A 26047-nucleotide genomic window follows, 5' to 3' on the forward strand; every position below is an offset into this window, starting at 1 on the left:
TATTTGAGCTGTTCACACTCATAACCTATAGGTGGCATGCTTAGCTCTAAATATTCTTCTGAATGTCTTTCCAAAGCATAGGAAAAGATGACGATGCTGGTCACTGTTGTAAAGGAATCATCTGCCACAGGAAAAGGGGTTATGTATATTTATTGAAAGTACAAAGTGTATAAACATAATATATACAGTATATTCTGTAAACGCAGTATATCCATCAGTGCTGCACGAGAGAGGCACTGACTAATATTGACAACATCTTATCCCAAACTAGATATTTGATACTTATTGTAGTGACAATTGCTATAATCTCAGTAATAACTCTGACACACACACCACTGTGTGCGCCCTTACTCACGATATCAAATGATTGGGCGAGGTTATGTTGTTATTTCCTTTTATATTTCAGATTTGTATTTCATTGTGCTTTCCATTTGCAATCAGAGCATGGAGTGCCCTCAGCAGATAGCGCGTGTGTGTGTGTGCGCGCGCGTGTGCGCGCGCGCGCGTCATGCCTTCAGACTCCACCAACAGCTGTCCGAGTGAGCCTGCACAACAGAGACAGAGGTGAAGTCAGTTTGAGGTTGTAGATCCATCAGACGAAAGTGACCAACTGTATTACTGTTTAAATAATAGCACAGAACCAGTGTTTTATTTTTGTAATACTTTATGCTCAAATCCTAATAATTTTAATTGGTATTATCTAATCCATCAAAAAAGGGTAATTCATTGTTTTAAGATAAATATTTTACTCTTCATAATGATTGTTACTGCTTGCCCAGTTTTATACAAATATTTTAATTAAAAATGTCTATACATTTTTTATATCTTTTCAATAACTTATTAGCCAATATTTTTGTACTTTTTTTTTTTTTTTAAATTATTTTTATAAAAATATTGTTATATGTTATGAGGGACACATTTCATGTGGGACAAGAGACAAAAGACTGTTCAACATTTCAAAATGTTTAGTATTGCATAATGTCATTGCGCAGAAAAAGATCATAAAATATTGTTTTTTAATAACAGAGTTTGTGTCACTGACTTAGTCACAATTTTAGTTTAGTTACTTACTTTGCCATTAACCTTAATGCAGTTTGGGGTAATAAATACATAATGTATGCAGCCAAGGCCTGTCAGCCTTCCATCTGTGCACAAACTTATCTCGTGTCCTCATTGGTCATGTGCACATTTGTGTGTGTTGGAGGAGGGGCTCTGTAAGGAAGTGGCAGATTTTTTCCAGCTGTGTATTTTCAAATTCTAGCGCACTCGAGCTGGTTTCTCCAAAATTACCTACCCCACCTTTAATATTTGTTGTTGGTATTTGTTTTGGTAACACAATTTGTTTCAGTAACTTAGTTTCAATTGATTTAATTACACTACTGAAAAAGGGGGGTCACAGGAGGGGTCCAAGCACAGTATTACAGGGGCACTGGCCCCTTGTCTCCCCCCCCCCCCCCCTAGAAGCGCCCATGTAACTGAGAGGAAACTGCCGCTGCTGGGTGCAGCGTAACTGTCTGTTGGATATCCAACTTCAAACTAACTTCACTGTGCTTCAGCGTAGCTCAGACTTGAGGAGGAGAACGGGTCCGAGTCTCCAGCGGTGAGTCCAGCCGCTGAACGCCCAGCGCTGCAGCTCCACTGCGGGATCCGGAGAGCTAGAAGAGTGAACGACTTCAGAGGGTCTATTCAGCCTCCCTTTGTTGGGAAAGTAAAACTGAAGGGGAGGATGTCTTCACAGAAGCTACCGGGCTCTTTTGGAGTCCTGTTCCCAGGATACTCTCTGCCCATGAAAGCAGAGCGCAGTCGGAATAAGGAGAGGCTGGAGGCCAGTCTGGCCGGTTTGTGTGAGCTGGAGCTCCTCAAACAGAGGCAGGAATGCCGGGTGCTCAGCGCTCTCTGCCTCGGGGACTCTCCGGTTCCCGGGCGTCCGCCTTGGGGAGCCCTGCGGTCGGCACGCTGCGCCCTGGACGCACCGAGCGGCAGCGCGTCGGAGGACCTCAGCCTCCAAACTGTGAGTAACTGTGAAATGATGCGGTTTTAGATTGCATGGGCTGTAAATGAGACCCTGCTTTCTGCTGGAGTAAAAGGCAGTTTGGTGTGCATTCTTATAGATGCAAAGTTGACTAAATTGTAGGTTTGTTTGTCGTGCGCAATGGCAGCAATTTCGAAAACTTTGCATATGAAGGGCCCCGAAACAGGATCCTGAAATGATTAGAGACACTCAGCCTGATAAGGTTCGGTCTTATCAGCAGGGTTTGTTGTCATGTGTGACCTGGCCCGTGTGTCTGCTGCAGACACAGATCCGGGTGTTGGGGAGGGTTGGCAGGCATATGGGTTATTTTGTATAATTACTTTATATGCTGACTTTTTAGGATTACATTTGTCATGGCTTTGTTACATGTTTCTGATCTGAGTCTCCTCTTGGAACACTGCAGGTCCCTGGACCTTCTTATGGTACATTAACGATTGAATTAGATTAACAAGCACTGAGAGTATTGGGAACATTAGAAGAAAAGAAAATCCTCCTGGCTATCATTGACCTCAGTGTGCAAATATGAAGCCATGTCAGGAGGGCCCCTGAAGTCAACCTCAACATTACCATTTAAGGGAAAACCTGGGGATAGGCTCATTACCTTATCCATTCCATGCGGAAGACAATGGACTATCCAGACATATCCCCTGAGTTTGGATAACTAATGCTGTAACAGTTGAGGTCATTACTTTCTACAGACTGCCTCACTCCTCCGGATTTGTTCTAGTTCTATCCAACTTCTTGGAACTCTTTTAAACGGATTCAAAAACCAACATCTGCGTTTTTAGATGAACTGTTACTGACTATTGGCTAGAAAAAAAGAAAAGTTTTCTTTGGCAGTTACTTTAGCCAAAGAGTCTATTTGGCATCTGCTTGATGTTTTTACCAGATGATGCTTTGGAATATAAACGACATGCCTCAGGATACAACAGTTTGGATTTTCTAGCATTTGCCAAATGTAATGCACATTGTTGCAAACATGGCAAACTATCAGAATAACAGACACTAAAGCAGATACAAACTGTAACGCTGCAGAAAACACTGTCTTATTATATTGTTTTATTATATTATGCAAACAGGAAACTCTTGTGAGAATGTCACAGCGTTAGCATTTTTACATGTTAAAGAGTGTGATATTTCCTCTTGGGATCTGTACCTGAACTTGTGTGGAATTTTCAGCTGTTTCTGAGATTAACTAACTTGTGTGAAAGACCTGCAGATGCTGTTATAATAATAATAAATGGGATTTGTTTAGCTCTTTTCCTAATGCTCTAAGACGCTTTACATAAAATCATCTATCTCCAGTTTCCTCTGAGGCCAGCGAGCCTGCACGATATCAGCTCTGTGCAGCAGTGAGACGAATGTGTTCTAGAACAGGGAAGCAGCAGATGAACTGAACGGGCTATGAAACAGGATGGATTTTGTCTGGCTCTTCACAAATACATATTTTAAGTATCACAAGTGCACCATGGTGTGTTTTACAGAGATTTGGACATGACCCAGCTCTCCGATTGCTCCATTACAGCAAACGGTTCTCAACAAAAAAATAAAATAGAAACAACACTGTAGACGGGGAAAAGGAGCCCGGCGCTGTGTTACCACCAGAACTATTTTAGGACTTTATGCATGTAGAGAATTTGGAGGAAAAACCCCCAACCATTATTAGCTAATATAGTCCTGTAAGTAATAGAAGACATTTTAACACTGAGATTAAAGTGCAGTGGTTTGGTCAAGAGGGCTTGTCTCACATCTATCTTTCCCAGACTTTTACCCAGACCATTGTTTAATTCCTAAACTGTGACACAGGATATCTGATTCCGTGTTATTAAGACCGTCTGCACATCTGCTGGGTTTCCAACTGTTCGCTGAAGGGAACTAGAAATGGAAGGCATTCTTTCTGTGAGGTCTTTAGGACCCCACCAGTGTTTGGACTATACATTAACTTGAATCTGATAAGGGTTCCAGTTGCTACATGTGTCATGGCTATAACTTCTTTAAAAGATAAACAAATCCGAAAGCAAGCAGAAAACAGCTCAAGCACGGGATTGACCACCAAACAACGATCAACTGAATTATAGTACTTCTTACCAAAATACCGACGTTTTGTCAGGACCCTTTAGGTTCAGGCAACACATCTACTTGCTCAGTTTACAAAAATATCAAGATTTGGGAAAGTCGATTTTCGTGTTAGGGTTACTTTACTGATGTTCATCATTGAAATCAGTTGAACGTTGAGTCTTGGGTTCACATGGGACGCAGACTGGGGGCTCCTGGGGGGAAGTCCTGTGTGTGTTGACCCATCAATCCCTTTGCTGACGGAGTGCATGGCGGGCCAGAGCACTTTCTCTGCTCAGCTGATATTGCTGCTGGTACATTTCTATTGGAGTGAGGTTTGTCTCAAAGAGATGCTAACGGTTCATGACTCATGTCGGTATTTGTTGACAATGATTGGTAACAAAGACACATTACATTTCAGATCATTTGAGTACTTTTTGGTTCCAGACTTTTGACTGTTACAGCCGTTGATATCGTCTTGCATTATATGTAATCAGGTTAGGGTTACTGACATCTCAATGTTCCAGAGAGAGTTGAATATGAAGAAAACATGCAGTCAGTCCTTAAATAGAGCCAGACAAGCGTGATACAATAAACATGCACAACTTTCAAAGTGTTGAAAGAAAAGTTCAACATTTGTGTAGCAACCCTTATTTATAATCTAACAAACAGGTTTAATCCAGTGGTGTTCATCACATTTCAAATGTTTTATTGGAGATCTATTGACACCAGTTACAAATGTCCATAAAGATATTTCAGATTAGAACAGTTCCAGACCACAGTGAACATTTTCGGCTATTATTCAGTTGTTGCCACTTTAAATGTGTTAATCTTTTATCTGAAAACCACACATACCGCATCCATTTTAATTAGGCTAATAGCCTCACAAATGTTAAATGTCAAGCTAAAATGTTAGTTTGTTAAGGAATAGTTAGAAATGTATGGAGCCTGTGCCGGGAGATGTTTTGTTTAGCATAAAGATGCAAGCATGGGAGACCACCTGTGAATCCCACTGATACACATGGTGCCTAATCTGTGTAATCTGACCACAATCTGGTCACAGCAGAAATGTGAAAGCATCATGGTATTTTCTGGAACTACTTTCTTGGGAGCAGTGGCTGAAGCCTTGTTGTCACGCGAGGTTGCCAGGGTGGCAGCAGAGTCTGCAGGAAGTCACTGCACTCTGATGAAATCGTTCAGACTGTGGAAGTTGCCAAAACCCATGTGCTTAGTGCTACATGTTCTAAGCCACAGTCAGAGAGTCTGGAAAGAGGTCTGGTCATCGGGCTGCGATACTCCCTCGGAGACCCTCAGTGGTTTGCAACACACTCAAGTTCTCAGCCATGACTGAAGATCTTTAATCTTTTCTCAGGCCGGTTCTGCTCCAGACTCGTGTTCACCGTTACACTCAGGGTCTCCCAGTTCCTACTTAAAGTTATTCTCCCTCTGCGGTTGTTCCCATCAATCCGAGGGTCTGATTGGCTGACGGGTTTCCAGTAGAGGATCTCTTCCCTCCCTCGTGTTCATTGTTGGATTCTTATACTGCAAAAGCTGAAGCGTTTAATTAAATGTATTTCAACAGAATTCACTACCAGCAATAATATTAAGTTTAAATAGGGACAACTTAATATGATCTCTTTCAAGAAGGTCTTTGTTGACATAATGCATTGAATTAAAGTAAACTGTTCAGTTGTTACTGAGTAGGATGGTAGCTAAATAACAAATAATTAGCATCCCTTAATGTTTTTTTATTTTTAAACTTAACTTCAAATAAGTTCTATAAATGTCACATGCATTTCCCTTGCCATAATTCAATCGACACAATTAGTTCTGAGGGTATAAAGTATCCTTCATCATAGGATTACGCTCAAGTGTAAATAATTATTTTGGAGCACATTTCTGGTATGGTATGTGTGTCAATGTTGATATGCACTCAATGAGCTGCACTGACACACTGCTCACTTGGTCCCCTTGTTGATATTGCTGCATATGGCATCTGCTTCAACCGCCAGGCTGAGGGTTTCATGACCCATAACTCACTGCAGACCGGGGGGACGTGTGACTTCTACCGGGTAACGTGCTTTATTCAGTAGCACTTCTGTGTGTGTGTATTCATTAGTGTGTGGAGGAGATATATCAAGAGGTGAAGGGGCAGAGAGTGATGCAGGGTAAACAGAGTTGTGAGAAAGAATGTGTGTCTGTGTGTGTGAGAGAGAAGCTGTGTATGTATTCGTCAGCCAGAGCTGCTGACAGCCATGTGACAGCTGACAGCAGCTGTGGAGGCAGCATAACCTTCAGTGTGTGCGTGTGTGTGTGTGTGTGTGTGTGTGTGTGTGTGTGTGTGTGTGTGTGTGTGTGTGTGTGTGTGTGTGTGCACGCGCGCTCTGCATAATCAAATAAGGACATTGATAACCAGAACGGCACTCAGGGAGCACAGAACTCCACGAAGGCCAATGGGGCGTTCAGATGCTCGTTGGGTGGTCCCATTACCTGAGCGTTGGGAAGTCGTTCTCTCGACTTCGTGTTTATTAGCTTTAAGTTCAAACATGGCAACAACCTGGATGCTAAAAGGAATAAAGTTGTACGTTGCTCGGGGCATTTCTGATGAGATCACCCAAGCTTATATCTGTTTCAAAGTAGTGTTTGGAGTGAACGTTTCGTCGTCTCAAACACATGTCCCATTATTGTAACAAAGTATATTTACTGAGGCACTAAAGTACAGTTTTGAGGAACTTGTTTTTCATTCTACGCTACTTTATGCTCCTCCACTACATTTTGGAAGCCAACATGTTTTACTCCATTGCATGTATATAGTTACTTTACATGTTCAGGTCATTTGCAAACATGTAAATCAATAATTAAATACATATTAAACCCAGTGTAGGTGAAGATATCCAGCAGCAGTGTAATAAGAATTAGCTCCACATGTTTCAGCTGTGATAAACACATCCATGCATCAATAATCATTATCTGTTTGTACACATAACGAGTACTTTTAGTATATTTTGAAACTTGTACTTTTACAATTATGTATTGCTATTTTACATTAGTAAAGGATGTGAATACATTTTCCACCAGTGACCTTAGCCCAAAAGCCTTATATGGTGATGTTAATGAAAGAAATACATTCCTCAAGCCAAGCCAACAATACAACCTCCTTGGCAGTAAGTAAGGCTGATGATCAGGACGCTTAAACTAATGTTCTTGCCGTTAGGTGAGGTGAAGAACAGCATCAGGTTAACAGCAGACATCTTAGAGGACTTCAGTGAACGATGTGCTGTTTGAGGTTATCTTAGTGTCAGCGTGGAGTTGCTTCTTCGATTCGACCACACATCGAGAGAGTGAGCAGGAACACTCTCCCCTTCAACAACAGCCGCACATGAATTCCCCTTGAGCAAGGCATCAACCCACCGTTAAATGCTCCTGCAGCCATCAGTTCAAGTCTTTCCTGGAGTGCACGAGGTACATGTGGCACCGTGTGTATCTGTTGACAGAGTGTGTGTGTACTGTCCTCTACCACACAGTGAGTCTCAGTGGAGAGCTTTGCAGCTGGGACCGACGCGTCGCCGGAGCCAACGCAAACATTCTCAACTCTAATGGATTTGTTTTGCTTACGTTTCGCACCTTGCTGAATTGGGCCAACACAGTAGCATGTCTGTAGCTGTTTGGGCTGCAGTGGGGTAGCGGGGTGGGCCTGGGGGGTCTTCACCGAGCTGGCACGTCACTTGTGAGGTCTCCAAAACAAAAACGACCACTTGGTTACTTAAAGTCACAGCTGTGCAGCTTCAGGGTGTCAAGGGGAAACAATGCATGCCTAGGAGCTGGGACACTTAGCCCAGAGCCCGTCCGGCCTCATCATTGCACCAACATGTTTCTTTAATAACATTAATGACATAGAAATGTGGCAAGCTTTTGTTACGAACCCTTCTCATGCTGCTGTTCGAGGTGAAGATGGTGAATGCAAAACTGAGATAGAAATCCTGCAGGCCCAAAATACAATCAAACTGTTGGGGATAAAAACAGAATCAAGCCGAAAGCGTATTTCCAATCCGTCATGCAGGACAGATTGAAGGGCCTCAGAAACCTTGCTATGGTTGGCGGGCGGTGCGGAGAGGAATGCAAAGAGAACTTAGGGAACATCGAAACCAGAAAATACAAACGGGTGTACAGACTGCTTAGCCAATGGGTGAGCGCGTGCCATTTCCACAGGTCAAGCAGAACTCTCAATGATATCGCTCTGTCACATTCCTTATGTAGTACAGCTAACTCGTACACAATGGTGGAAAGTGTTTGTATAAAACATTTTTTAAATAAGCATAGTACATGCCAAGTATGAACCACCTGATCCACGTAAGATAAGCAACAACACTCAGGACAAATGGGACTATTTTGGAAGAATACTGTTTCTGAATTGATTCCAGTAGACACGAGATAACACATGAATCCAGTTTGTTCTTGGAATGGAAAACATATATATATCAGTCACACTCACATTACAACTCATTCCTTATGTGATTAAAGAAAAAGAGTCACAGGATCAATACATCCAACAGTAAGCCCCCGTGTGTGTACACTGTCTGGCTTTAATCAAGAGAAAGGAAATGACGGCGACCTCTGCAGGATACTGAGGGCCATTTCCTAACAATATTTGTTTCCAAGAAGGATCAACTAATTTGAGTAGATTCTTAAACATCTCCATCTGACTCTAAACCTCAGAGCAGTTGGAAAGCAGTCAGTGAATGGATCCTTGGCAGCGCTGGTCCTGATCCTGGATCAGCTAGATCCTCCTAAAGTCCTCTGACTGTGCTACAGTAGGTCCAGCTGAAATATATATTGATATGTATCGGGCAACACCAGCTGCCAAATGCCCCTTGACCTCGCTGTGAAACCTGAGCTGGACCATGGATGTTTCATCTTCACGCTTGTTTGCCATCTGAAGACACTACCCAGGAGACGGAGAACCGTGTTCGGCCCAGCGTTGGGGTCCCTTCACATCTGGTTTAACACAGAGCTGTATTAGTGGCCAACATTCCAAGGTGACTTTGAAAATAAGCTTTCAGCCATTCCCAGTGCATGATTGAATAACACAAAGGGCATTCATATTTCCTTTCAAGTTACATTTTGCATATATTATATATAATACCTGTGTCTTTCTTTAAGATAAAAAAGCTGAACGGGGAGTTGTAAAAAAAGTGATGGTGCAAGGTCTTAAAAGAAGTTACAAGATCCAGTCCTCAGAACTTAGTTACATTTAATTCAGTGATAAGAAAGTGAAGGAAAGTAGATCTCAGTGCCTACACTTGTTACTTTGTAGTGTACTTCAACAACATAGCCTAAACTGATTTCACTCTGTAACTTTGGACTAAATGCTACCCAACCGTTACTTACGAACAAGAGCAAACTAAATACTGGAGACCACAGCTCTAAATGCAGGCCTACACAAATGGCATCAAGCTGCTGCTTAATGTGAAATGGAGTACATACATTTGCTGTTGTAAAGTATGGCAACATGCCTTGTACTTAGAGGTCATGGATGTACTCATAACGTAAAACAATCTGAGTTTGCAACGGACACTTCACACACTCCATCGTTGCATTGGAAGTCACGTGACCAGCAGTGAGTGCAGCTGCCCCTGTCAGCATAGCACCATACAAGTTATACATGTTGGGGCTTTCCACGATTCAAGAAACATTATCCTGGTGTCGAAAAGAAGCCACCGTTAGTTCCATGGGGTTGATGGAGCAGTCAGTAATGATTTGGTACCAACTGTTAGCTAAATAGCAAGCTAGCTAGTGTGTACAGAAGCATCAGACACATCATTGGTGCTTTGACTAAGTTAGTTCGCTGTCTTTCTACCAACAGAAAGTCATGCAAAATAAAACAAGCACTCAACACACAGAGAACCTTCTTATGACGCAAGCCTCCAGTCACAGGCAGAGCAGCTACACGATTAAAGCTACGGTTATGGAACTGTTTAAGTTATAACACAAAATGCGTTCCTCAAGCCTTCTATACAACGTTCAGAGTGTGATTAACTTGGAGCTTAGCTTGAGATGCGAGATAAGATCAGCAGACATCCTCCAGCTTGCTATTTCTGACATACATAGGCTACCGCACATCCTCCAGACCATCACACTTTGTACGATGTGGTTGGTTCTTAAAAGTATAGTAGTACCTTTATTTAGAACTTCATGTGCATGTAAACTGTGTGTGTTGTGGGCGATAAAGGGTGCAGACAGAACATGTGAAGACTTAGTGTTTAAGCAGTTGGACTTTGCAGGGCAAGGGTTTACATTATTGATCACAGGAAATAAGACTGAATGTTTTAAGGCGGCTGCAGGACTCTTTGATTTTCAGTCCGTCTCTGTTTGTCTGAACTCCTTTGAAACGTTACTCCCATGAATCCGTGTTTCCTGGTTCGCTTTTTTTATCCTTCTCTAATCCCCTAACCTAGAAGGGAGAGCCTTTCTGCTTTCCATCCCATCTGTACCTCTCCATCCTGTATCTCGTTGTTGTCATTGTGACAGCAATTCAAACCTTTTAAAATGATTTTTAGATTTGGCGTCTAATGTTCAAGGTGCCTGCTTATCAGGACACACACGTACATTGTTCTGCATGACTGAGAGTCCTCCACTGTGAAATGACCTTTCATTGAGACAGCCTTCTCAAGAAGCATTCCTACCCCCACACCCAACCAACCACCCACACACACACACACACACACACACACACACACACACACACACACACACACACACACACACACACACACACACACACACACACACACACACACACACACACACACACACACACACACACACACACACACACACACACACACACACACACACACACACACACACACACACACACTCAAGCGGTTTATCTCTTCATCTGCACTCATGTTTCAAACAGGCGTATGTCTCGATTTACTTTTCAAATGTAGTTGTGGGAGAGTTCAGTGGAGCTCGCCTATATTCTATATTCATGTCCATGTCAATGAAAAGACAGGTTTAGTGCATTACACCCCTACATACACAATAAAAGTAGCCTGTCTCCAATATGTCGTGGCTCAAGTCATTCCTAAAATGCATCTATCTTGGCGAGACTTGTCTAAACATCACAATGCATAATCACATTTCGACAAATCAAATCTGTTGCCAAATGCATTCCTGTGAAAAGACAAGAGCTTGTGTTTGTGGAATGCATATTACAGTTTTTCTCAATCGCTAAACCCACTATTTAGAATCAAAATTCCTTTCATCAAACCAACAGCACAGCCATCGAAACAGAAAACCATTCCTCTACAACAGTATACCATGTATCATTGATATCACACAAAGTGCAGATGCTAAGCAGTGTTTTGCAAAACAGATCACACACTTCTCTAAGTGAAGTTACAATTCTCTACACAAACATCAAACATCTTTTGTGTAACTCATGTCTACAAAACTAAATAATCTTCTCACAGTGGATAACACTTACTCCTCATAAACTTAGACCATAGCTACACTAATTGACACTTGATGTGCAACATATTAACACTTGTTATCAGTCAATCACCCCATTGAAAAAGGTAACCGCATGGAATGTACTGTATACCTTACAGTAATGATGTTACTGTTAGCTGATATCAATGACTTTCCTATAGTAATTGTAATTAGTGAGAATCCTATAAAAGACCTCCCTCACTTCAGTAAGATGTTTGTGTGAACAAAATGGCTGATCGAGTAGGTAGAGGAGCTCTGAGAGGAAGAAGGAACCATGTTGTTCAGCGAGGAAGAGGGAGGGCTGATGTTCAGAGAGGAAGAGGGAACCCTGATGTTCAGAGAGGAAGAGGGAACCCTGATGTTCACAGAGGAAGAGGGAACCCTGTTGTTCAGAGAGGAAGAGGGAACCCTGTTGTTCAGAGAGGAAGAGGGAACCCTGTTGTTCAGAGAGGAAGAGGGAACCCTGTTGTTCAGAGAGGAAGAGGGAACCCTGATGTTCAGAGAGGAAGAGGGAACCCTGATGTTCAGAGAGGAAGAGGGAACCCTGATGTTCACAGAGGAAGAGGGAACCCTGATGTTCAGAGAGGAAGAGGGAACCCTGATGTTCAGAGAGGAAGAGGGAACCCTGATGTTCACAGAGGAAGAGGGAACCCTGTTGTTCAGAGAGGAAGAGGGAACCCTGATGTTCACAGAGGAAGAGGGAACCCTGATGTTCAAAGAGGAAGAGGGAACCCTGTTGTTCACAGAGGAAGAGGGAACCCTGATGTTCAGAGAGGAAGAGGGAGGGCTGATGTTCAGAGAGGAAGAGGGAACCCTGATGTTCAGAGAGGAAGAGGGAACCCTGATGTTCAGAGAGGAAGAGGGAACCCTGATGTTCAAAGAGGAAGAGGGAACCCTGTTGTTCACAGAGGAAGAGGGAACCCTGATGTTCACAGAGGAAGAGGGAACCCTGTTGTTCAGAGAGGAAGAGGGAACCCTGATGTTCACAGAGGAAGAGGGAACCCTGTTGTTCAGAGAGGAAGAGGGAACCCTGATGTTCACAGAGGAAGAGGGAACCCTGATGTTCACAGAGGAAGAAGGAACCCTGTTATTCAGAGAGGAAGAGGGAACCCTGTTGTTCAGAGAGGAAGAGGGAACCCTGTTGTTCAGAGAGAAAGAGGGAACCCTGATGTTCAGAGAGGAAGAGGGAACCCTGATGTTCAGAGAGGAAGAGGGAGGGCTGTTGTTCAGAGAGGAAGAGGGAACCCTGATGTTCAGAGAGGAAGAGGGAACCCTGATGTTCAGAGAGGAAGAGGGAACCCTGATGTTCAGAGAGGAAGAGGGAACCCTGTTGTTCAGAGAGGAAGAGGGAACCCTGATGTTCACAGAGGAAGAGGGAACCCTGTTGTTCAGAGAGGAAGAGGGAACCCTGATGTTCAGAGAGGAAGAGGGAACCCTGATGTTCAGAGAGGAAGAGGGAACCCTGATGTTCACAGAGGAAGAGGGAACCCTGTTGTTCAGAGAGGAAGAGGGAACCCTGATGTTCACAGAGGAAGAGGGAACCCTGATGTTCAAAGAGGAAGAGGGAACCCTGTTGTTCACAGAGGAAGAGGGAACCCTGATGTTCAGAGAGGAAGAGGGAACCCTGATGTTCAAAGAGGAAGAGGGAACCCTGTTGTTCACAGAGGAAGAGGGAACCCTGATGTTCACAGAGGAAGAGGGAACCCTGTTGTTCAGAGAGGAAGAGGGAACCCTGTTGTTCAGAGAGGAAGAGGGAACCCTGATGTTCACAGAGGAAGAGGGAACCCTGTTGTTCAGAGAGGAAGAGGGAACCCTGATGTTCACAGAGGAAGAGGGAATCCTGATGTTCACAGAGGAAGAGGGAACCCTGATGTTCACAGAGGAAGAGGGAACCCTGTTGTTCAGAGAGGAAGAGGGAACCCTGATGTTCACAGAGGAAGAGGGAACCCTGTTGTTCACAGAGGAAGAGGGAGGGCTGTACGTATGCGTGGTGGAAGAGTTGAAAGGGGACCAATGCGAACAGTAGTTTCGGACAACACCCGTGCAACTATTGTGGACCACGTCATAAACCATGGCATGTCCCTCAGTGAGGCTGGCCAAAGGGTTCAGCCCAATATACGGAGATCAACAGTGGCATCCATTATTAGGATCTTCAGGCACGGAAATAGGTAAGCTACTGTAACGCTTTTTTACAGCACTTCATGCATTTCTATTTTTATGTAGGTTTCGATCACTGTTTTTATATTACAGTACGTAACATTCTCAAATATGTATTGATAGAACTGAAAGAGCACCCCGCTCTGGTGGCGAGGAAAGGCCTTTACTCCAGAACAAGAGTCTGCCATTGTTGATATGGTTGTGGCCAACAATGAAATCCGCTTGAGGGAGATTCAGGCCAGAATAATTGCAGACCAGGATGTCTTCAGTCACATTCCATCTATAAGTGTTGCAACCATTGAATGAAACAGATCTATAAGGTTCCTTTTGAACTCTGACCGTGTGAAGGAGTTAAGGTAAGGACCTCAATCACAGTGATGGCTTGCCTATATCTTTAGTAAGTCGGACTGCTTACAGTAATGTAAAACGGTCCTCTGTTTGTTTCATTTTCTTTAGCGAATGATGGAGCTGGAAGGCAATGCATTACCACATGTTTTTGTATATGTGGATGAAGCAGGCTTCAACCTCTCCAAAGTGAGCAGACGTGGGAGGAACCTTATTGGGCAAAGAGCAACAGTCTTTGTTCCAGGCCAAAGGGGAGGAAACATAACATTGTGTGCGGCTATCTCGACACAAGGCGTCCTTGCTCACATCCCTGTAATGGGAGCATATAACACGCAACGTGTCCTTGCCTTCCTGGATGTCCTGTATGACCGACTGGTGCCACCAGAAGAGAGGGATCAAGTGAGGTCGGTTCACGTGGTCATATGGGACAATGTGGCATTCCACCACTCTCGTGACGTGAGGGCATGGTTTGAGGCTCATCCACACACGGCCATGGAGCTCCTCCCTCCATACTCCCCATTTCTAAACCCCATTGAGGAGTTCTTCTCTGCCTGGAGATGGAAGGTTTGTGACCATCATCCTCATGACAGAATGCCCCTTTTGGACGCAATGAATGCTGGCTGTCGGGACATCTCTGCGGAATCCTGTCAAGGGTGGTGTCGACACGCAGGGAGATATTCCCCACGCTGCCTTGCAAGGGAAGACATACGCTGTGACGTAGATGAGGCTATGTGGCCAGACAGAGGCCAACGAGCAGATCAGTAAAGCTATATAGATCTCATTCTCTGCTTTACTGCTGATTTACATCATTTACCCGTGTTATTTGTTTTCCAGTGTATTGCTATTCATCTTTTGTTTCTGTTACGGTGCTCTTCTGAAAATGAGACAATAAAAACAATGCCATAGTTACAGTAACATACTGTGTTTCCTATATCTAAGTGTGTTTCTCCCAACTTGTCAGTTTTCCGTTCAGTTTCAATATGGATAGCTTGAGGTTTGTGTGTTGATGATTGTAGTCAGTATTTAGTGTGCCACTTAGTAATGACTGTTCAAATAGTCTTCTAATGCGCTGACACATGTTTGTTTTTGGAGAAGGTATCTGGTTCTGGAAGGGGTCTTTTTAGTTTTGAGTGCCTTCGAGCACTTTGCAAGAAATGTATATTGTTATGGTAGAATGTGTTGTTATGGTGACCGGAGTGTCAGTTATGAAAACACATTTGTCTCATTAGAGGACAATTTGTTCTGTTTCGATCGACTTATTCTTTTTTGTGACCAGTATTTTCAGTTTTGGTCATGTAAGTGCATTTTGCAAAAGATATTCAGAGTTATGGCGAGTGTGTTTCTGTTTAGATGGCTATGTTCTTGTTTTGAAGAAATGCATTTTGATTCTAAATAGTGGGATTAGCAATTGAGAAAAACTGTATGTTCATTATTTGTGTGAAGAGGATGGTCACGTACAGGTGATATTAGTCAGCGATGTCGATGTAATGAAGACAGGAAGTGTACTTCAGTCTGATCATGGGTGCAGTTAACACAGCAGCATCAAGCCAGAGTGAATATTGTTCATTTATCACACAGAAATACGCTTTCTGAGCGGAGGATGGAAAACATTACAAACCCTAACCCAAACGGGCGTGCTTGCCAAGTATGACTTTGTTATAGTCATGCAGCCAGTAAGCTGACGTCACCCAGACTATACAGTGCTAATTGTCTGGGACGCAGTCATGCGAATGCTTCAGAGCTTGACCTCTGTGACCAGTGAAAGTGCGACTGTCAGCTTTACAGCTCAAGGCGGCGGTATTACTGAAGGTGTGTACCCGTGGGCACACTCGCGCGTGTGCATGCATGCATGACTGGGTGTCTGTCTATGCAAAGACATGAGAGAGTGTGTGTGTGTGTGCGTGTGTGCGCGTGTGTGTGTGTGGCTGTGTGTGTGTGTGTGTGTGTGTGTGTGTGTGTGTGTGTGCGTGCGTGTGTGTGTGCGTGCGCACGTGTGTGCGTGCGCACGTGTGTGTGTGCGTGTGTGTGCGCGTGTGTGGCTGTGCGTGTGTGCGCGCGTGTGTGTGTGTGGCTGTGTGTGTGCGTGTGTGTGTGTGTGCGTGCGCGTGTGTGTGCGCGTGTGTGTGTGTGGCTGTGTGTGTGCGTGCGCGCGTGTGTGTGTGCACTCATATGAGGGAAACAAGCAACCATTGAGCCGGAGTGGTCTCACATAAGTAGCCGCTTAAACCCACACACAACCCCTTTATACAGGGCATGCCTGACATGAAGCCAGCTTAATTCTGCACACACAGACATGTGCATACACACACACACACACACACACACACACACACACACACACACACACACACACACACACACACACACACACACACACACACACACACACACACACACACACACACACACACATGTTGTAGTTAGTTAACGGTTTGAATCTTCAAGGACAGAGATCTCCATGTCAAACTTCTTCCATTTGTAGTTCTTATTCTTTGAGTGAAATCTGCAACAAAGGCAGCTTTATGAGATTTATCATATTGCTATAACTCCAACTTTTTAAAATGAGAAGTGGGTGCAACCATACTCGGATGCAAAGGCTTTTGGATTTGTTCCAAAACTAGCATACTCCTGGAGAGACAGATGTTTTGTTTCACTCTTAGCACTTATGCTGTTATCTGTTCTCTTCAAGCGTTCTCCAAACATGATGCATGCGAGCTCTAAGATGCCATGTAGGTGAGCTGCGTGCCTCAAGTTAATACATCAAGTCTTTGGCGCCGTGCCCATTGATGAACTCACCCAAAAAAATGAAATAAATTCTTATACCAAAATCACCGCTATGGACTTATTGTTGACTGTTGGCCGACAAGGAACCTTACATTATGGTGGTCTTCAGTTTAATGCTGTGTCCTTTTTAAACGTGGAACTCGAGACATGGACTCAAGTCAAACTTAAGGCCTAGAAATGAGGACTTGAGGCCTCTGCTCCATTTGCTTTGGTGTACCCCAAGGTTCAAATGGAGTCCCTGTTTATTGTGGGATGTTGTAGATTCCCACAGGTCTTAGAATGGCTTTGCTGATGGCAGACCCCTCGACAAGCTCAGGTTCTTTTTGAAGCTACCTCGACAAATGCTGAATTGGCAAACATTTTCTCCAGCTTCATTTAAGCAAGAGAGGGGTCCTCATTTTTGTTCTTGCAAATTCCACCAGTAGTAATCCAGAGCCGTCCTCTCCACACCGTCATCTGGGCAGGACCGCTTTGATTCTTCTTTCCATTTGACAGAACATTATGCCTACATACAAGTCCAACTCCAAGTGGTGCCAGCGGTATTCCACCACACCATTTCTACCAGCATAACCAGCCCTACCTTACAGTGTGCCTCCCACTTTAAATCCTGTCTTCAAAACATGTTTGTATAATTACTTTTGAGATAGGCATAATAGACTATACATGATTTATTTAATTGTGTCAGCTACAGTTATTTACCTTTTTTTATTTCAGTAATTTAATTGTATTTTCCAGAGTCAGTGAAATATTCTTTCATCACGTATTCCATGTGAACCTTTATTATAATCCCTGCAGGCCTAGCTAAACATCACGGGACGATCTTTCCTCTTAGCCTACTAGCCAGTTATCATGTCGTCCCTCTTGAGATGATGCTCTGGAACCCCTAAAGTCCTGGAACGGGACGTTTTCTTTTTCTTGTTTGCACACGTTACGTTTACCTGTGGAAACAAGGTATAATCTTGTGCACACAAGACCAAAAAACATTACATTTGACAGGACTTGATTGGCTCCATATAATGCTGACGGCTTTTTGTAACGTCAAGTCAACAGTGTGAGCAATACGCAACATGTACGTTAAGAGCCCCAGAGCCAATGGTAAACCAGTGTGTGTGCTCTCGTATCGCCCAGTCCAACATCTGGCTGCTGCTCACCAACGTTACGCTTGTCTCCGAGGTGTTTGGATTGGAACTAAAACTTGGAATCACTTATTCGCCCCCACTTCTTACTGGAACTTTCCGACAGCACAGTAATCCATTTCCTGAAGCGAGTGTGAGTATGTTGGAAAGAGATGTATTGATCTACTGCAAGGCTTCCAGTGGGTCACCGAGAGGCTGTTGTGTTGTGATACCTGTTCGCCGAGTGTGGAGGGGTTCAGACTCACATGCTGTGAAGCAAACAGCGCATGCCTCAAGTCAGTGCAGACAGCCCATCTGTTTGTGTGAGGAGAATTCATGTCTGGGTTTGGTTCTCTTGGTTCAGCTGGTGCATTTTCCTCCCGCAGGATATTATAATGTGGCGCATTAAATACAGCGTAAAAACCACCCGACCAAGAACTCATGGGAAGCTCCCACTTTCCAATACATTCACAGTGTGAGAGCGCTCTCTCTGCCTCTCTCCCACACTGCGATGTTCATCATGATGGAGATGATGCAACATACAAAGCAGAGTCGAGGGTGTTCTAGTGTTTAACATCATTATTATTAAATAGTGACGTATTACGGAAACTAAACGCCTAAATGCCTCACAATGCCTCGCCCCGTACTGGCCGTTCCTCCGTGCTGTCGATGGCTGGTGGAACATGTAATGAACTGCTCTCCAGTAGAAACATTAATGAGGTGTGCTTCGAAGAAAATAACCAGAGCTCGATTTTCAAGTCCCAAGCTATATCAAGCTGGAAGTGAAACATCTCTCACATCATAACGTCAATTAATATAATGCCTGGGCAATTGGGAACTGACCTCATTGAGAGTACATATATTTTGATTTATTTGTTTTTCAAATGAGCTCAAAATGCGTTTAAAGGAATTCTTCATTCAAAATATAATTTGCCAAATGTTTAAATTATAACCACAGGCCAATTATGTAACCTTTAAAGGGGCCCTATTCTGCTTTTGGGGTTTTCCCTCTCCTGTAGTGTTTTAGTGCATGTAAATGGTGTGCAAAGACTAAAATCACCGTGCTTTTGGAACATTAAATCATGGAACTCATGTCACAGAAGAGGCACTGAAGCATGAACCTGACAAGGAGCATCAGAACCCCTTTAAGCTTGAAGACATAACATTTGTGGCATATAATGTTAGAAATAATTGTATAAAACTGTGACATAGCCGTCACTTGTTTAGAATAAGGAGGCTAACACAAACGTCACCAGCTGTGTGTTGACTAACATTGTGTTCATAATGAATTGCAGCTGGTTTGTCTCTCTTGAAATACAGCTGTTGCTCTGTGAGTGTGTCATCAGTGGGGGACGCAGAGAGAAGACTTCTCACAGTCTCCGTGTGTTGGCAGCTCCATGACTCTGGTTTACAGACGGGCTCGCCATGGAAAACATAAGACGTTTCCGCACTAAAGTATATAACGTTAATGATGCTTTTATACGCTGCAGTATCACTACAGGGGGTTCCTGAGGTGTGTCATGTTTGACAAATAGTAGCTACACTATCAAATAAAGTTGAACTGCAGTAGTTGTACAGTGTTACTGCATGAGTCATAGTGGGTTTAAAACCATAGTTTTATCTGAAGGTACTAATAAACAGACTTCATTAGTAATCCAGATGTTGGCATTTGATGGACTTTCTGCGGTAAGCAGGTCTGGAATTTGTAGAAGTGTCTCAAATGTGAAACATGTGGGTTTGGTTAAACGTGTGAGGGCTGCCACAGGAATCAGCTGACCATCTCCTGCGTCTCTGGAGTCTGTCTCTGCTTTGAGTTAAGGGATGGGAAACTTAAACTTAATGCATGCAGTGACATTTATCAGGAAAGTGTTTTAGTACCTATATTTAGTGCCTACATGGTGACGACTTCTCTTCTCTGTCACTGTGCACTGTTGTTCAGACAGGCGGGGGGTGCTGGCGGGGGGTGCTGGCTGGGGGTAGGGGTGGGGGGCGCTGATGGTTGGCATGTTATTGTTCCAGTGTTGTGATAATAAGTGCTTGTGGTCATAGCTGTCTGTGAATGTGAAGGTTGTTGCTCTCTGTATCTCTGCCTCTCATCCTGGGAGAGGTATCCACGCTCCAAATGATTGTGGATTTGAAGTGTTTTCTCATATATGTTGCCGTTTGGATTTGGTGTTCTTTTGAAGAGGACATATTCTGCTCATCTTCAGGTTCATATTAGTATTTAGTGCCTCTACTGCAGGGGGGTCAAACTCAATTTCATTGCGGGCCACATCAACATTATGGTTGCACTCAAAGGGCCGGTTGTAACTTTAAGACTATATAAAAATACATATATGAATATTTAATATATATCAAATAATGTATTATATTACATTATTGCCCCTGCATTGGATTATTATCGGATAGGATAATTAACTACGTCTGAAAGCAGAAGTCTAGGGCAAATAATTGCAAGTCTCTTCAGTGAGAATGTCACAAAATGATTTAAAAAGAAAAGTCAAAATTAAAAAAATTAAGTGACATTTTGAAAGAAGTTGCATTTAAAAAAAGAAAAGTCAAATTCTGAGATGCATTGTGGGACATGTAGTTTATTGGCAACGTGCTTCTGTAAAGTAGCATGTAACCGCATAATAAACATATCATATTATTTGCAAGCTCTTGTGGGGCCACATGAAATGAAGTCGCGGGCCGGATTTGGCCCCCGGGCCTTGAGTTTGACACCCCTGCTCTACTGGGACATGTCTCCATGCTTTAATGTTCAAGAAGCTCTTTTATTCCCTCTGGAGGGAACACAGGGATGTTAGTCTTTGCAGACCCTTTACATGCACATGCACCTATAGAGCCCTACAGGAAAGCCAACATTAATAGACTAGCACAAAAAGTGTAAGTTGGGTCACTGCGTATTAGGATATATAGAAATAATGCGACTACACAAATCTTAGTGAGGTAAGATGTTACTCACTCATTCAATCATAATAACATTATGTACACATTACACAATGACGATGAGAAGGCTACATGAAAACACTTGAGTGCAGTAAATCATAATTGACTCCAACACTCGTCGGCCAAAGCCTTTCAAAAAAGTAACATTTTCATCAAATGCCGTTCACAATTTCAAATGTGAACCGATCAGCTTGAGCTGCTTAATGGAAGTGAGGATGTGACTTTCTGCAGCCATCGTGACTATTCCCCTGAAGGTTTAAATGATGCTATTGGACAACACTTGCTGTAATAAAACTGAATGTGGCTTGAAGCATAACGCACTGATATAAAAGTAGAAAATAAAGGGCCTGCCACACACAAACATGTTTTTTTCTTTGTGTGCTCTGTCGGGTGTTTTGATCATGCTTGTGTGCATTCCACCCCTCCTCAATTCAATCTGCTGACCTGTGTGTCTCTGTGTATTTCAGAGCAGTCTGCAGTGGGGTATGAAGGCGTCTTTAGAGCAGCAGGTGGCAGAGCTGAAGGTCAGCACGGAGGTCCACTCAACAGGTTCCCCTTCTGACCCACGGGAGGAAAGCCAACTGGTTTCAGGTAAACAGAACCACCTTGGCTTCTCCCTGAAACACGTTTCTAGTGAAAAGTACATGCCATTTTGACGATGGACACTACCTAAGCTTATTTAATTATGTGTATGTATGTATTTACCATGGACAGTGCACATTATTATACAATATTGTAAAGATGCCAGTTAGCCAATAGGTTATGTTTCCTCTGTACAGACATACGACATAGCACAATTGTCTTCTATACTTTGTAACTGTTATATAACTCAATTGTGTGCATGGCGTAGTCTATTTTCTCTGTGTGCAGAATGCAGGAAACAAATCTCCTTCACATCTTAATGGATTATTCACTCTTTTTTTGTCTAATGCTAACTTAATTAAAAAGTCTGCCTGAGCTCAATGCTGTAGACACTGGGGTTATTATGGATGCAGTTTAGTGCCTGGTAAACAAACATCAATCAGACAACTATGTGACACATCCTCAGTGGCTAAGTGTCCTCCCTCAAGGAAGTTCCACCACATCTAAGCCCATAATTCATGTCGGTGAAGAAGACGAGACCCATATCTGAGCACATTGGGGTTTGAAACGCCAAACAATGCCGTCTGTTGTCCCACAGAAGCAGTCATCTCATTCCGCACGTCCACAATGAGACTTCTCCTGTGTCTGCTCGGCCAACAAAGAACATTCACAAACATTTGTTTGGGAATTCTGAAAGGAAATGTATTTCTCCTGTGTAGCAACTGGCAAGTGAAGAGTCTTCGGCTATAGTGTTTGGAACAGAACTCAAATAGTATTCATGAAACTGGTACATCATGTCATATTGAAACTTTAGCCCAGGGTCAGTGTGGCATGTTTTTGTAGGTTAAAGGTGCAATATGTAAGATCGTTATCAACAACATGTAAAGCGGTCCAAGACGTGTATGTATTGCATTGCAGATATATGTACTGAAATAGGCATGCCTCCACAATAAACAACTAACATAAAGCACGGAGCATACCGCCACTGGTAAAAGTCAATTCCAGGGAAACACACAAGACCCACGCCACATCTGAAGATTACAACATCTTGACTGGCTCTCTTAGTTTCAACACTTTATTAGAAGTGTGCATATTCGTGCCCTTCTTGTAAACAACTGATGACTTGAAATGTATACATTAATTTGTTTGCAGATAGTAAGTGAAGTGAAATGCTGCCCACTCTGAAGCGGGTGGCTCGGAAATACACATTGCAACTTTAATCACAAATACATCATTTGTAAATGCAAATGAAGGCATCCACTTTTGACGAGTCAGAAAATGTGTATAGTAGTAGCATTAACAATATCATTTAAATAAATAAAAACTCATCATGCTTCGTTTGAAGGTTTGTAGTTGTTATTGGATTGCTCCCTCCATAATTTCAATTGAAATACCAAACTTCCTCTCAAGAAAGAATAATGTATATGAAGTTATGATTCATCATTGTGTAGAAGTACCAGGATGTACCTTCCAATTCAAGTAGTCATATGTTTATGTGTTTTGTACAGACTGCCAATGTGTCCTTGAGCAAGGCACCAAACCCCTAAGGGCTCCTTCACTCAGCCACCTCTCCATTAGTGGATAACTGAATCCCCCCTCAAATTGATAAAGGTGTTCTTAAAAGGAAGGATGATTCTGATAACTTTCTTTGCCTTTTCTCTGTTTACCAGGAGAGGTTCTTGCAGCCCGTAAAAATGGATCTCCTCAATCAAATTACCATCCTTTGGTCCCTCGATCCCTATCAGCGCCTGAGGGGACAGGGGAGACACACAGCGGGGAGAGGTGGCTGCCAGACGCATCAAGATGGGCCACGGTTAATGATGCTCTGGGGAAGATGAAGGATGTTGACCCGAGTCAGGAAGATTATCAACAAGCACAAAAAGTTGAGACCTATATATTTGGATTGGTCCAACGCAGAGTTCTACCCTCGCGCTCCTCAAAACCCCGAACCAGTCTGGCCCATGATCCGCGAGCTGCTAGTGTGGTGAGGCAGAGTAGTTCATGCCGCAGTCAGGAGCAACATTCAGCGAAGCAGGTGTCTGTTCAAGAGATCACTTCTCCATCCCAGAGTACAGAGGCTCCGCAGGATTGCCATAACTTCGACCAGGAGCCTTACCTGGGGACAGGGTTCCCTGAAGATGCCCCACCCCCGTACCACCAGCATCCACAGCCCAGTATCCAGCATCAACCAGGACTTTATCACAGGTCAAGACAGACATCTATGATTAACACCTCCCGCTCAACAGCCTGCAGAGTGCTTCAGCCCCACCCCGACTCCAGCAACAGCGAACCAGAGTCACCGCAACATTTTCACAACTACCCTTCTCCTCCAGCTCTGTCAAAGCCTCATCAGCCACCTGATGAGCAGCTGGTCAATGCAGAGTATATCCCAGCCCAGCCTTGCCGAGCCTCCACCAGAGCGTATGCCCATCATCACTCAAACCCCCATAAGGCGTCCGTGGTGCCTAAACCCAATCGAACCACCTATTCTCCAGAAAGAAGCCATCATCATCATCAAGAGCAGCCGCCCACAGCATCCCAGATTCAACCCTCCAGATCTAGAGCGGGCCCAAAGAAGTGTCGCTCGAATGAAGACAGAAATGGGGCCAGCAGGAAGCCAGGGAAGAAGGCATGCAGGTCTCAGTCAGAGAACAGCCTGCAAAGGGTTCCAGAACGCAAGTACACCACAGTGGAGAGGGACGGTGGAGGAAGTGGAAGCGGTGGAAGGGGAAGCCGCAGTAGTCAATCAAGGAGCAAGAAACAACAGCAAGGAGGGGGGGGCTGTCGGCGCTGGCAGTCCACCCTGGAACTCAGCCAAGACGAGGCTGAGCAGCCACCCATGCAGGCACCCATGCAGGCACCCATGCAAGGCTCTTCAGCTTCAAACCAAAGGGACCATTGTGCACGGCGAACGCGCAAATCTCGCCCCACTCATGCAGCGCATGTCTACCCACACCCCCCCCAGCCCCACCATCATCAGCACATGGAGTACCAGATAGAGAGGGACCTAGTGCCGCTGTGTCCGCCTACTGAGGGCTACCCTCACCCCCGTCAGGGAGAGTCTGAGTCCAGCATGAGCGAGGCAGACTCTCCTGATTCCAGTACTTTGTCCAGTGACTCAGATGAGAGTGGTGGTCTGGTTTGGCCACAACAACTACCCCCACAACTTTCCGTCCCATCACCCTCTGCCCAACCCGGGGCACCTCTGCAGCCCAAGGCTTTTGTCAAGATTAAGGCCTCACATGCTCTGAAGAAGAAGATCCTGCGCTTCCGCACTGGCTCATTGAAAGTAATGACCACGGTATAAAGTGACATGATGACCGGACAGAACTGAGCCTTGAAACATGCAGAACAATGCATCACAGACATGACTGTGTTCATTTGAGTGGAACAAACATGGTTGTCAAATGAAAAGGATGTTTTAGATGACAAGACATGAAGTAAATGGCCATTATCATATCAGCTGTTTTTTTAAATGGGATGTTAAATGCTATTTCAGTGTTACATTTGGCTAAAACTCTAGGATGATTCATCCTTTGTCAAAGTGTACCATATTTGGCCATATTGGCCCCTGAATGTCCCCAGATCATAACCATGCTGGCATTGTCTTTGAGTCAGCCCAATACACCTACATTATAAGAGACACTGGGCCTCATTCAAGAATGTGTTGTGTCCTGACATATTGGTACATTGTAGGGCTTGTTCCAAGGAATCAAGTCTGATCCACCAAGCATGCTTAACCACACACATCTGACAAATGGGGTTCAGTGAGATTGTATCACTAGCGTGTACAGGTAGGTTTAAAATAATATGCTGCCAGGTTTTCAGCCTCCTTTCAAAGAAGGACCCTTTCTTAGGAAAACTGTTACAGTTTGATTTTATTAGGACTGAAAAATCGTCTTTTGTTGTTGAAATGATGCAAAGCCGTTATTATTGAATTATTAAGTCATATTGTAATGAAATAGGAACATCTCAAGACAAACAACCAAAGGTTAGTGCTTTCTACATGTTTTCTTCATTCACCCACAGCCAATACATAAACTGTGGGTGGTAGTAAATACATCTGTTAGGCACACGTTGTTGTGTAAGAGAGGATTGTTACTACGGTGCAAAGTGCGTGTGAGACATGTTGTCTGGAACCGTGTGGTTTAGACAGTAAATCTCAATGTAGCAGAAAACGACTTTTGACTGAAAATAAGTATATACATCTTCAACATGTTACTGTAGGAGCTGTCAGAAACAAACAAGACACCCAGCAACAAGTGTCATACTGTCTTTGAAATGTTTTGGATGGATCAAATGTCTCACTAACAAAGTCAAGTATTCTTAAAAAGAGCATTTTAATGTTATACAGTATAGCAAATTGCAGTTCTTATTGTATAAAGTGAATATGAGGGTACTTGAGCAAATGAAATGTGTCTGCCCAAAGAATGTAATGTTATTAAGTCACTTTCACTATTTGACAGTATTATCATTTTATGTGCACTCGCCAACTAACTATTAGCTTCTCTTTGTATGAAATGTGTTTGACAAA

The 26047-nt window shown here is 43.6% G+C and overlaps 1 protein-coding gene across 1 annotated transcript; it reads left to right on the forward strand.

Moving 5' to 3' along the window:
• Positions 1–1584: 1584 nt before the first annotated feature.
• dact3a (dishevelled-binding antagonist of beta-catenin 3a) lies at positions 1585–26047 on the forward strand. The gene is made up of 3 exons (XM_034099735.2): positions 1585–2011; positions 21399–21522; positions 23184–26047. The coding sequence occupies exons 1-3, from the start codon at positions 1727–1729 to the stop codon at positions 24818–24820; spliced, it is 2046 nt and encodes a 681-aa protein (XP_033955626.1). The 5' UTR covers positions 1585–1726; the 3' UTR covers positions 24821–26047.

The sequence above is a fragment of the Pseudochaenichthys georgianus genome, chromosome 14 (assembly GCF_902827115.2).
Source record: "Pseudochaenichthys georgianus chromosome 14, fPseGeo1.2, whole genome shotgun sequence".
Lineage (NCBI taxonomy): Eukaryota > Metazoa > Chordata > Actinopteri > Perciformes > Channichthyidae > Pseudochaenichthys > Pseudochaenichthys georgianus.

Coding starts and splice junctions, on each gene's coding strand:
- dact3a (XM_034099735.2), top strand. CDS start 1,727: ATGTCTTCACAGAAGCTACCGGGCTCTTTTGGAGTCCTGTTCCCAGGA. Junction 2,012..21,398: donor AGGACCTCAGCCTCCAAACT/GTGAGTAACTGT, acceptor TGTGTATTTCAG/AGCAGTCTGCAGTGGGGTAT. Junction 21,523..23,183: donor GGAAAGCCAACTGGTTTCAG/GTAAACAGAACC, acceptor TCTGTTTACCAG/GAGAGGTTCTTGCAGCCCGT.